The 14,305-nt window shown below is 32.7% G+C and overlaps 1 protein-coding gene across 10 annotated transcripts in view; it reads left to right on the top strand.

The window, feature by feature from the left end:
- Positions 1–12,736, top strand: part of LOC123536890 (serine/arginine repetitive matrix protein 1-like) — a 58,203-nt gene extending 45,467 nt beyond the window's left edge. For all 10 annotated transcript variants that reach the window (XM_053528100.1, XM_053528099.1, XM_053528105.1 and 7 more), the window contains one exon: positions 6,509–12,736. In XM_053528100.1, coding sequence (XP_053384075.1) covers positions 6,509–6,536 — 28 coding nt within the window. In that variant the 3' untranslated portion in view covers positions 6,537–12,736. The remainder of the gene's footprint in view (positions 1–6,508) is intronic.
- Positions 12,737–14,305: the final 1,569 nt, after the last annotated feature.

The raw sequence follows: 14,305 nt of genomic DNA, 5'->3' as shown, positions 1-14,305 counted from the left end.
TCCATTGGTCTTTACTTGAGCTATCTGTCTGTTGTAAATTAGGCTTATATAGTTTAAATTCAGTTTCCTGCAGACACCCTGCAAGTTATTGGTGTTTTTAACTTTATCATACGTTCCTTTGGGTTTTTTTTGGCTGTACTGTTATACAAATTTTCCTGAAGCCAATCTTTTTGGGCTGCACCAATTAAAAGTCTAAATGGGAGTTACAGACAAGAAACCTCTTTAAAAAACACTAGTTAAATTTCTTACTTAAAGCAGCATGCCTCCAGAGCCTTGTTACTGCCTAAATAGTTACCCTTGAGTCATGCACCTACAGCCATTGATTGAAAATTAAGGTAGTTTCATTTTGAGGCTGTCAAAAAAAGTAAATGTCAGAAACTAGCAGTAATAAATAAATACATAATTAAGTAAATAAATATGAGCCGTGCCATGAGAAAACCAACATAGTGGGTTTGCGACCAGCATGGATCCAGACCAGCCTGCGCATCCGCACAGTCTGGTCAGGCTTCATGTTGTTCGCTTTTAAAGTCTATTGGAATTGGAGAAACTGTTAGCGAACAGCATGGATCCTGACCAGACTGCGCGGATGCACAGGCTGGTCTGGATCCATGCTGTTCGCAAACCCACTATGTTGGTTTTCTCATGGCACGGCTCATATATAGATGATTGATTGATGAATGAAATTTGTATTACTATACAAGTGTAATTAACATTAAAAACAGGTAAATGAAGTCATTAAGTTATTTAGTTCAGTATTGTTTTCTTTAATTTGCATTTCTAATAAGAAATATAAAGTTGTGAAGTGTCCTTTTAAGTATTAGAAATAAAAGTCAAAGACTTTAAGTTCATTGTCAATTAAATTGACATATCAACTTTTAAGTTGTATGATGGAAAGTACTCAAAAAGAAAATGAATATTTATATTTTTCACATTATACTATCTATGAAAGTTGAAATATTAGCCATTTTCACCCAGAGATCCCTGCATGGTAAGCTCAGCGGGTAGAGCACATAATTTTTCAAGGCACAAAGTCACAGGTTTAAATGCTGGGTGTCACAGGCATAGATTAAAATGTAGCGATTGACTGGATCCCTCCGTGTAAGTTATGTAGTAAATAGCTGCTTTTCCAATTTATTTGTACATTGTGAATTATTCATTATTTTTATACATAACATACAATGAAAATTGTGCTTTGTTTTTTACAGTTATTATCTCATAAGTTTTGCTGCAAAGAATAAAATGAAATGGAACTTTGTCATGTTTTTAAGTTCAGGCATACAAGACCTGTGTCTCAGAATGCAGCTTTACTATCGGTGAATTTAAAGTAGCAGACCCTTAATGAAAAATTTGGCAGTCTTTGCACATAATTGTAGCTAAACGCACGCATGCCTTTCCATAAAAGGGGAAATTCCGAAATCCCGTACAGAGAATCCATAATTTGACGATTGTTATTAAGGCCTTTACTCGTGCACTACCTTAAAAATAATGTGGGGAATGCCGGTATTTCAAAGACTTGTCTCCAGACGGTTCTTGAGTCTAGACTGTTATAATTAGGTGTTCCATTGTAAATACATATTTTATGTAAACAGCATGATGTTGCATTAATAGGGAAATCATGTTCAGTATTAAATCTTTAATCATAATAGTTATGTCGTATTGCTCAATTTAACATGCAAAATGCATTTAATCGTTCAATTGTTCAGGCTTACACAAATTAGACAGGGGTAATGAAGAAATATAAACATGAATTTTTAAGATAGGATTGTTTATGTCCCTATTAGTATTATAAAAACTTTTTACAGCCTTTAAAAGGCGCCTCAGTGGCCTATTATGTTTAAAGTCATTGACTTTGAATCACATGCTACTCGCACTGTGGGTTCAAAATCTTGCTTGGGGTGTAGTATTTTTGAAACCATCATTGGTGGACAAAGACCCTAGGGGTCGCTCCAAGCATGATATCAGGCAAAAGCAAGCCCCTGGGTAGAACAAGTTACTTTCCCTGAGTCTACATGACCAAAAAATGTGTTTGGGACTTAAAACCCTACAGAACCAAAACACAGCCTTTGAGGCAAAATGTTCATAAAAAGGAAATTTTGTATACAGCATTATAACTAATTTGTTCAGAGAAATAATTAGTAAAAAGTAAATCAGTCAAGCAGCCATACAAGATTGAATAGAATGTTGTGATTAAAGTTTTAGTTTTCATTTATAAAAGTAATATTTGAAAATAACTATAAACTTTTATAATACAATAATTTTGTAATATAATGCAGATTTAATATTTGTTTAATTTTCATGGCAAATTCTTTATAGTTAGTTTGAATTATGATGAATAGAAGAGCAAAATTACATTGCTGCACACAGAAATTGCTGCACACAAAAACATGCCAATGTAAATAATTGCTTTCCAAGATTTCTTTTGGTCACATACGGTAAATTAGAATGTTTTGACATAAGGTCATGGACAACCAGCTAATTTCCCACCGACTGTATTTTTCTGACATGCATTTAGTCTAACTTATCAGAATCAAAGTCTTTGTAAGAACTTATATTTGTGCAACAGTTATCTTGGTTTGGCAAAAACCATACAAGAAGTGATACCTTAATATCTTTGGGTAATTTTCACATAAACGCATGGCATGACTCCCTGTTTACACTGAAAATAATGATTGGAGAGTCATGTAGTGTACCACCTTTTCAATACAACTGACTAATCACAACACATAAACCCTTACTTTATTCACGATACTTTCTTAGGGCCTCATTAGCCAAGTGGGTACTCGCTGACATAGAATCCTTACCATTCTGCTACTACACAGCTTGAGCTGGAAAAGAATTTCCTTTCTGACATGAAAATTGTTTTTCTCTCTTGGGTAATTTCAACATTTATAATAAAAAAACTAAAAAAAAGTCAAGCTTAAAATGTACTTCTTGGATTTTTGGAGCAACCCATCTATAATATTTTTCCGTTACAGCTTCTTTTTGTTGTGGGCCGTAACTTTGAAAATGGGTGGCTTGAAGCTGTGTATGTGGTGCTCTGTGCTTCCGAGAAATCTAACCTTACCTATTATCTTTTGTTGTCAAGGTCATTATAAAATGTTAGAGGTCCTGTAAAAACTTACTAAAATCTTCATTAAATTAATAGTATTGACAAGAATTCAATCAAGTTCCCCCCATTAAAATACATTTTGTATGAAATTTATGTAGCATGCATTGTTTAATATTGACAAATTGCATTCATTGTTATCAGTCAAATTTAAATCACATGTAATCAATTAATACCGTGTTCAGACTACGTTTTTAATCCTATATTAACTTGGCTTTATTTTTTAAACTAGTTTGCGTCCACACTATATGTGGTGTTAAACGTGAATTATGTAAAGGTCAAGTGGTTTCTGTAATGTAGCATTAAAACTACCTCGGGAGGTGGTTTTAATACTACATTAAAAAGTAATATTACATTATTTTACAAGTGTGAACGCAAATGTGAGTTATAACTAGTTTTACAATCCCAAATCCACAGATCTTACCTTTTGGCGGAAGAATATCATGTGTTTCTCTTTTGTATCAAACAATTGATGCTATGGCTGGCAAAAGTAGTTGGAGTTGATGAAACAAAAACATTAAATTGCGATATGGAGTCATGCTGATGCTCAAAATAGACTATAGATGGAATGAACAGAAATTCTTAGATAAACAAGAAGTTTAAACATTGATGACTCCTTCTTGTTTCTGTTAACCTCCTTCTATGTAACCATTTTTGCTTATTGCAAAATATTTGTTTACTTTCAACATTGCATGTATATATTTAAACCACATTTCTTTGCCTAGTGTGGACGCAAACTAGATTATATTTTGATGGGTTTTAAATGTCAAATACCAATTATAGCCAATTAGTGCCTGATAAAAATAAAACCGATCCACTAGTGTGAACACAGTATTAGTAAATTACAATGCACATGCATTAAGTTAAACTGGGCCAATTAAAGTATGATGGAGAATTTAGGAGATTTTTGTCAACATCCATAATGTATGTTCATGTATCATGTTATGTCTGCTTTTAAATGTGGAAAGGTTTTATTTTTTATATTTTTAATGTATAAATAGGTATGCTATAGTTTAGTCCTGCAAAAACAGAAAAAAATAGAAGTTTTAGAGTATGGTATGCCTTTTTTCATCACCTTTAACATAGAGAATGCACATATATTGATGTCTCAGCATGCCATGAATTTGAGTTTTTGATTTTAGTGTTCATCTTTCAGTTTTTAGCTCGACTATTCAAAGAATAGTCTAGCTATTCTACTCACCCTGGCGTCGGCGTCGGTGTCACACCTTGGTTAAGTTTTTGCATGCAAGTACATACAGCCATCAATTAAAGGCATATAGCTTTGAAACTTATTTTTTCTTTTTCTAGGTCAATTACCAACCTCTCTTGGTCAAGTCCCATAACTCTGACATGTATTTTGAGCAAATTATGCCCCCTATTGGACTTAGAAAATTTTGGTTAAAGTTTTACATGCAAGTTATTTTGGTTAAAGTTTTACATGCAAGTTACTATCTCCAAAATTAATGCAGATATTGATTTGAAACTTCACATGTGTCTTCGGGGTTATAAAACTAGTTGATAGCAGCAAGTCCCATAACTCTGACTTTCATTTTGGCCAAACTATGCCCCCTTTTGGACTTAGAAAATTCTGGTTAAAGTTTTGCGTGCAAGTACATACAGCTATTTCTAAAAGGCATATAAATTTGAAACTTATTTTTTCTTTTTCTAGATCAATTACCAACCTCACTGGGTCAAGACCCATAACTCTGACATGTATTTTGAGCAAATTATGCCCCCTTTTAGACTTAGAAAATTTTGGTTAAAGTTTTACATGCAAGGTACTATCTCCAAAACTAATGCAGATATTGATTTGAAACTTCACATGTGTCTTCGGGGTTATAAAACTAGTTGATAGCAGCAAGTCCGATAACTCTGACCTTCATTTTGGCCAAATTATGCCCCCTTTTGGACTTAGAAAATTCTGGTTAAAGTTTTACATGCAAGTTATTATCTCCAAAACTAATGCAGATATTGATTTGAAACTTCACATGTGTCTTCGGGGTTATAAAACTAGTTGATAGCAGCAAGTCCCATAACTCTGACTTTCATTTTGGCCAAATTATGCCCCCTTTTGGACTTAGAAAATTCTGGTTAATGTTTTGCGTGCAAGTACATACAGTTATTTCTAAAAGGCATATAGATTTGAAACTTATTTTTTCTTTTTCTAGATCAATTACCAACCTCACTGGGTCAAGACCCATAACTCTGACATGTATTTTGAGCAAATTATGCCCCCTTTTAGACTTAGAAAATTTTGGTTAAAGTTTTACATGCAAGTTATTATCTCCAAAACTAATGCAGATATTGATTTGAAACTTCACATGTGTCTTCAGGGTTATAAAACTAGTTGATAGCAGCAAGTCCGATAACTCTGACCTTCATTTTGGCCAAATTATGCCCCCTTTTGGACTTAGAAAATTCTGGTTAAAGTTTTGCGTGCAAGTACATACAGCTATTTCTAAAAGGCATATAGATTTGAAACTTATTTTTTCTTTTTCTAGATCAATTACCAACCTCACTGGGTCAAGTTTCATAACTCTGACATGTTTTTTGAGCAAATTTTGCCCCCTTTTAGACTTAGAAAATTTTGGTTAAAGTTTTACATGAAAGTTATTATCTCCAGAACTAATGCAGATATTGGTTTCAAACTTCACATGTGTCTTCGGGGTTATAAAACTAGTTGATAGCAGCAAGTCCCATAACTCTGACCTTCATTTTGGCCAAATTATGCCCCCTTTTGGACTTAGCAAATTCTGGTTAAAGTTTTACGTGCAAGTACATACAGCTATTACTAAAAGGCATATAGATTTGAAACTTATTTTTTTCTTTTTCAAGATCAGTTACTAACCTTACTGGATCAAGTTCCATAACTCTGGCATGTATTTTGGGCAAATTATGCCCCCTTTTGGACTTTGAAAATTCTGGTTAAAGTTTTACATGCGAGTTTCTATCTCCAAAACTAATGCAGATATTGAATTGAAACTTCACATGTGCCTTAGGGGTTATAAAACTAGTTGATAGCAGCAAGTCCCATAACTGATATGCATTTTGGTCAAATTATTCCCCCTTTTGAACTTAAAACTCTTTTGATATTTAACCTTTTTAGGTAATATTTTCCTGCCTCTGGGACAATATTTCGAATAGTCGAGCTTGGCTGTCTTACGGACAGCTCTTGTTTCTTTTACAGGGTATGCTGGACACGTGATTTTGAGCTGTAAAGATATTTCTTTATGTCAATGTATCCCAAAAGACAGGAGAATGTATGCATAAATTCTGTATAAAATATCAGCCACATCAACCACAGTTGTAAAGTGTTTTAAAAAACATTATGCCCTGAAGTCTTTTTTAAAAAAGGAAATAAATTGTTCTTTCACTGACCATGTTCATTGTATTTATTTTCAGAACAAATGGGGACCCAGTCAAGTTATGAGTATGTGATACAGTCATTTGTTTCCTCTTGACCAATGATCTGCCTGGATACTAGTCATATGACCCAAGGTCAACACAGCGTGACAGTCTGATTGCAGTTCTGACTGAAATGGAATTCAAACTGTGAAACATGACTGTATAAATGCATTTGTAAGTCTCAGATGCAGGAAGGAAAATGGATTATTATAGGCCCATGAAGAAAAATGTGCGTTTTACAGATTATAGAAAGTGTCAAATGAAAATGCCAAAATGATAATGACTTGTATATAATAAATACTCATATAAAACCAGATGGTTTTTAAGCTGGTTGAGTTGTTCAGTTTGGTTTTTACAAGTGAAGTACACATGTATTAATGCCTACACTTATATTTGGGACTGACTTAAAGTTGGGACTGACTTATGGTCGAGACGACTTATTAAGAAGACGTATGAATAATGTTATACAAAAAACAATGCCAAAAGCAGGAACACTACTAGTAAATCAGTTGTCTTTTAAAGAGCTGCTGATTTGAGCCAAAATGTTTTCATTTTGACAGTTATTACTAATAAAAATGGCAGTTTGTTAAACATTCAAGAGATGTATTTGTGTAGACCTTTGTATACATTATCATCAGCTTGCCTATATTTGGAAATGTGATATAATACAGTAGATCTGTAGATTTTTGTCATTGTAGTTATCATATATATATTATCAAAAAGTGGTGTATTTGTAAACAGAGTAGATCTGTTGCAAATTCTTGTGACAAATTACAGTTACCCTAGATAAGAAATGCTCTGTTTATTTGAACAAAGAGGTGTATTACTAAGAAAAATGCTTTTGAAAGCTGCTGAAAAATTTATTTATTACAGAAATAAGCAGCTTTTAAATGACCTTTGATTATTTCTTTTAAATGGTGTTGTTTTGTAAAGACTGAAATTAACTTGGACCTGTTTATTTCAAAACTTATTTGGCCAAAATATATGTAAATTTCATATGGTATCATTTAGTATATGATGACGAAAGACTACTGGGTACAGTTTTAGTATGTATTTTAACAAATTTGAAATACAATAAAAAGGTCAGCCATAAGTCTGTTCTTAACTACAGAGTTCAACTTTTTAAATTAGAGGTACCAGAATAGTTCGTTCAAAGCAAATATATGGGAACTATTTTCTTGAAATGCAAATTTATAGTTGTTAATGGATATGTTGCAAGTTTGTTAATGGAGTTGAATGTTTTTGTTGAAAATATATTTAGGTGATTCTTTATTGAGATACTTCATATCTGATTCATATCTGTTATGTTTATACGTCAACGCTCCAGGTGTTAAAATATTTGGAGGAATATAGTGTTTGAACTGTTCGTCAGTGTGTCCGTCTGCCACACTTGCATGTGCACTCAGCTCATCCTTACAGTTCACAGCCAATTCAAATGAAACTAAGTATATGTAGTCAACATGAAATGGACATGTGCATATTTTTTGTTACTTTTATTTAGCATGCTCCTTTCTTAGACTTAATGACATGCATCTTCTAAAGCTTTTCTAGGGGGCATGTGTCATACATTTATTAAAGAATAGATTCAAATTCAAGATTTGTTTTTTTTTTTAAAAATCTGTGCATAGACCTCTTGTCATAATTCATGACTGTTTCAGGAAACAGTAAAATGGCTTTTGAATGTGTTTTTCAGTCTTAAGAAACTAATTTATTCCTGCTTTTTGGCAATTTAATTAATATTTATTTTTTTTAATCAATAAAATCTAATAATATTATTACAGTTATCAACCTTTTTCTATGTAAAATGTTGCCTGACACACAGGTAGAATTTCTGTCTTAAAAAAAAAGAATGAAAGAAAATATGTTTTATGTAAGCACTTTAGGACATGATTTGTTTTCTCATTCTATGGATATTTAATACATTTTGCATAAATACCTACATTACGTAGCACTTAATTTAGCTCTTTTGAAATTGTACATATTTAATGCTTGTACAGAATAAATGATCTAAGATTTATTATGTGCAAAAAAATATCTTAAGTGCTTTCGAATCATTTTATGAAATATCTTGGCCAGTATACTGTGAGGATCTTGTGTTTGCAATTTTTTGTCACTTTTTTCGCCCAGTCATTGTTCTTATTGGTTAAAAAAATAAAATCTTAAGATAAAAGGCCAAACTTAGAGTTTATTTTGTGCTATGATATTTTAAGTAACAAGTAAATATCATTCAAGTATTTCATGCTAAGTGTTCCTGGTTGGATTTTAAAAGGTTTTTTAGACACATGCCAAGTTTTGCATTTTTTTCTCTTATCATGGCAAAACTTTAAAAAAGAAAATATGACATCAGGTCCAAATTAATGACATGTCTTTTATGGCATATATAAATAAATTTGCGTACTAAGTGAGTTGTTACCTATTAAAGTCACCTCTGTAACGGTACATGTGACATTGATAAAGATGGACTAAATTTCATTCCAAGATGAACTGCTTTAATTAAGCTGTGGGCGATTCTTAAAGTTCCTGTCATTAAATTGGCATGTAGAGTTCTGATCGCTAATGGACGATCACAAGTTCAATCTATTTTTGCCCCACCTCTTTTATTTGTAGAGAAGTTGTTGGTTATTTGTAGGGAACAAGTTGTTATTATACATTTATTAAATGGTATTTCTTACCGCAAAACTTTAAAAAAGAAATGAATGGTATTGGCATGCCTATAGTGGTTGTTAGCATGTCTAAACCTGTATTTGCATGAGGGTTTAGCCCAAGTGCCAATATAGGCTTAGGCATGTAAGGCAGGTCATTTTTTGTTTAATAAGTTGTTTATTATATACGCATTAATAAACACAATTACGAGTACTTGACCATTTAAATCAAGTAATTTTAATCATATAAAATACTGACGTCCACAAACTTTTTAACTTGAAAATGATGTCAAAAATGCTGTCCGCATATGGCGGTCCAAAAACTGGCTATTGTGCCCGCTTCAGGTTATTAGCCTGGAACTAAGACTTTTTATGAAATACTAGTATTGTTTTACATTGGAATTGCACCTAAAACATTAACAATAAAGCAACACTAGAAAAGATTTTTTTCATGAAAATTGAAAATCATTTTTTTTGAAACAGAACAGATATTACAAAAGTTTTTGCCTCTTTTTTTGACACATCACCACAGCAGAAAAAGCAGTTAATTGCATTGACATTATGAAACAGTTAAGGGATTTTTTTATTGTGTTGATGAATTATTGTATTCCTCAGGATCCTCCAGTTTTGTTATAAACATCTGTAAAGTACTCACAACATTATATTTGTGTTATCTAAAATATTATATGGAATGCTATAGATCTAAAATTGTTTTTTATATATATTGTTATAATATGTTTTTGTATATTTGTTACCTATTTACAAATTCTAGTACCATAATGTTGCAGAGATCTCTAGGTTATAGGTGAAATTATTACAGAACAAATGCATGTTAATATAAATTTTGTGAAAATATGTTTGGTAACATATCCCCTGTTTATATTATACTATACACATATCATCATTTTTTTTATTTTCATGTTATTGTGAATTTCATTTAGTCTCTATCAGGTATTTGGCTTGTATTTACACACAAGGTTAAAATTACTTTATAACATTCATAAACTGAGTGTAGCAGAAATCTGCGTGCTGCAAGCAGTGTTTTTGCTAGAATTACATTTCATATTGTTTGACGGACTTATAAAATTAACAGTTTCTTGCCTTAAGGCTGAAAATTGGTCCTTACAAACTTTACTGCCATTTTTGCTCATAAAATAATGTTACCAGGAGTATTTTTCACTGACTTTCTAAATGGAACAAATTTGAAGCACATTTGTAAAACCAGTTATTTCTTCATTACTTGAAAGGTCATAAAATATTTTATGTTGGCTGACTCCTTGTGCTGTATAACAACTAATATATAGTTAGCAGGAAAACCTTTGAAGGACAAGATTTTGTATCTTTAATTTACTCCCAGTTTACTATTTGTTAGTTAGAGCTATCACAAGGAATAATGGGGATTCTTTTTAAATTTGATTTTTTTTTCATTCATTCAGCAAATGTAATTTTACATTGTAACTACACATATTTTCATCAAATATTGTCTTCATTTAAACACTTTCAAGCAAACACTGCTGTTACAGTAGATCTATTTTGTTTTATATTTTATCAAAAATAAAAACTAATTTAGTAATGGCCCCCATTTTGATCTCTTTGTCATATTTTTCAACATCACATGTCATAAAGTATCCATTTATTGTGTACAAAATTCAATGGTGAAACCAAATTTATTTTTATACATTTCTTTCCTTTTTTTCATACCTTTTCACATAAACTGATACCATTGTCTCTCTACCTCATGCATTTGATAGTTTTTGCATTATAAACTAGGGTTGTTGTAGCACCAACAATATTGTCAATGCACTGGCAAAGTTGTTGTTACCTTGCCACTGTTGTTGTTACACTGATGTTGCTGCCTTCTTAGCTCAGTAGGGAGAGCACAGATCTACAGATCGGGGGGTCACGAGTTTGATCCCCGGACGGGGCGTATGTTCTCCGTGACGATTTGATAAAAGACATTGTGTCTGAAATCATTCATCCTCCACCTCTGATTCATTTTGGGAAGTTGGCAGTTGACTTGTGGAGAACAGGTTTGTACTGGTACAGAATCCAGGAACACTGGTTAGGTTTACTGCCTGCCGTTACATAACTAAAATACTGTGGAAAAAAGGCGTTAAACCCAAAATGACAACAACCAAAGTAGTGTAATTGTTACACCAGAAATGTTGTTGTTGCACCAGTAGTGTTGTTGTAATACTGGCTATTTTCTCATTGCAATGACAATGTGGCATGTCACTGACAACATTGGCATAATAGTATTGTCTGGACATACATGAAATAGTACTTAAGCAGAATCAGGTTGGTTACTTCTGATAGGCAAAGAGGGGCGCATAATGCTCCTTTTCGAATTTCCTGAGGTATTATCATATTTATAAGTTAATCCTTATAAAAATTGTCAAACAAATTTAAAAGAAAGCACAGCAATTATTGTTAAAAGACCTGTGGATACAAGGACAATAAATAAATTACACCTACGGTTAATTACAGGTATTTTCACTTTGGTTTTGGACCTGAATTGATAGCAGTTCTCTCCTCGGCACTCCAACACCTCTGTATTACAAAAATTGAGGAAGTCAGTCATTTACAGCAGTTACATGTACCCTTAATCCAATCTGAAAACAAAATTTGTCATTTTGTGTTACAAATCATTAATCAAGACAGGAAGTTTTAAACATATATTTCAGGAATACATCATTTCATACATTTTCTTTTGTATCCCACTCCCTCTCATTTTTATAACATTAGGAGTGTAGTTCTAAACAATTACTCCCAGCATTCTTACATACGGTAGTCATAATATAGAAACAAATTGTAGTTTTCTACAGTGACTTTTACTAGTGTACCTTTTAAAAAAAAATCAACAACATATTTGTAAGTTTCACCAAGTGCGAGACAAATTTTTAAAAGTTGTTAAGGTTACCTAGGTTTGATGTATTACATATTTATATCTTAGTGGATTTTAATAAGACAAAATAAGCAAATACAGTTTATGATATATGTGCCATTACTACATAAAACTGCCAAACAAAACAATCTTAAGTTCATATGTATAGTTCTATACCTTTTGTCTTTTTACAACAGATGGATCTTAAAAGTGAATTAAACATAAATCATATCATTTATAAAAGGCGCAAAAACATGTGTGACAGCCTGTACCTAAGTTGTTGGGCGTTTGTATTTTTGTGTCATACTGTACTACTACAGAAAAATATCAGATTTTAATTTAATAAAAAATCCTGTAGTTAATTTTCCCATAACTTTTAAATACATTTTATGGGTAGACTGATATTTCTAGAGGTTCATGTTTTTCTAAAGTGAATTTAAATGTAGTCAGCATTTTATCATTGTTTCTTAAAAGTTATGAAGTAGTTAGAAGTATAACAATGAAAGCTGACTACATGTAGTCTTAAAGCCTTTAATTCTATTCTGGTGCAAAGTTTTGGTCGTGATTTAAAGTTGTTATTTGTTAAAATATTTCCATATCATGCAATATACCATTCCGTTATTAGATATATGTGTATTAACATATTCATTATATTTATATAAACAAAACAAGAATAAATGATCTATGCAATCAAAATAACTCCTTGTCTTTATTTTCTAAGGGAACTATCCATACCACCATATACTGACATAGAAGAGATGTGCTTCATTATACTCCAGTGTCCGTCTATCCGTCAGTCCGTTAGCACGTTCGTGTCCGCTCTTTAACTCTTGAACCCCTTGAAGGATTTCGAAGAAACTTGACACAAATGTTCAACACATCGACACGACAAGCAGAGTTCTGGATGGCTCGCTTCAAGGCCATGGTCATAGGGGTCAAAGGTCATATAACTTTGTTTCGCCTGTCCGCTCTGTAACTCTTGAACTGCTTGAAGGATTTTAAATAAACTTGGCAAAAATGTTCACCACATCAAGACGACGTGCAGAGCGCATGTTTTGGATGGCTCGCTTCAATGTCTAGGTCACACTTAGGGATCAAAGGTCATATGACTTTGTTTCGTGTCCGCTCTGTAACTTGAACTGCTTGAAGGATTTTAAAGAAACTTGGCACACATGTTCACAACATCGAGACGACGTGCAGAGCGCATGTCAAGGCCACACTTAGGGGTCAAAGGTCATATGACTTTGTTTCGTGACCGCTCTGTAACTCTTGAACTCCTTGAAGGATTTTAAAGAAACTTGGCACAAATGTTCACAACATCGAGACGACGTGCAGAGCGCCTGTCAAGGCCACACTTAGGGGTCAATGGTCATACCTTCGGGCGTATATTGCTCCGCATTGCGGTGCTCTTGTTGACCTGTATGTACAAGTACCTCGTGTAAACCAAGATCAACCTTTAATTTCATTTCTGATTTTAATATAGCACCTTGGGTCTTCCTCCACCAACATAATCTGGAAAATTTGTCTTATGACAAAAGATATTTCAGTGTATTTCAGTCTTTGAATGATTGAATGCCGCTTTTTGTCTAGAGCATTAACTTCGTACATGTATACAGCTTTCATGGTACTTGATCAAAATTTACAGCAGAAGAAAATATATATCCTCTATACGTGGAGCTATTACATGACAATAACATACAACTGAAAGCAAGTTTACATTAATCAAGTTATTTCTTATTTTAAAGCGCTCTTGTAATGAAAATTGATAGTCTACACAATATTTTATGATTACTGCCTTTTTTACTTGAACAGTTAAGCTATATAGCAGACGCAGATGTATGCTTCATGCAACTATGAATCGCATATAAACAGAAAATGATATTCAGCTCCTATATCATTCGTGTTACATAGTTCACTATTCAGATGTCTCAAAAGTTTGTTTATATTCCATTATAAAACATCAGTGACGATGTATTTACCTTTTTCTCTCCACTGTTTATCGCCGATTCTTAAGAAATATGTACGTTATGCAGGTATAATTTTTTTTCTTATGCTATCTAAAGACACAAGTACTTGGGTATTTCAAAATTGATCTTCTTCTTTTTCAGTCAGTGAATCATGTACAGCATATTGTATATACAAACCCGGAACACTAAAGCTCATTAAATAGAGACACTCAATATAGATTGATCATTGCTTCCATTGATCAGTAAAACTAGTCCATGGATTCATTTAAGTACGTGACAATTTAAGAAGCTTTTTCGCCTC

Source organism: Mercenaria mercenaria, chromosome 17 (assembly GCF_021730395.1).
Source record: "Mercenaria mercenaria strain notata chromosome 17, MADL_Memer_1, whole genome shotgun sequence".
NCBI lineage: Eukaryota > Metazoa > Mollusca > Bivalvia > Venerida > Veneridae > Mercenaria > Mercenaria mercenaria.
This window is presented reverse-complemented; position numbering and strand designations above follow the sequence as displayed.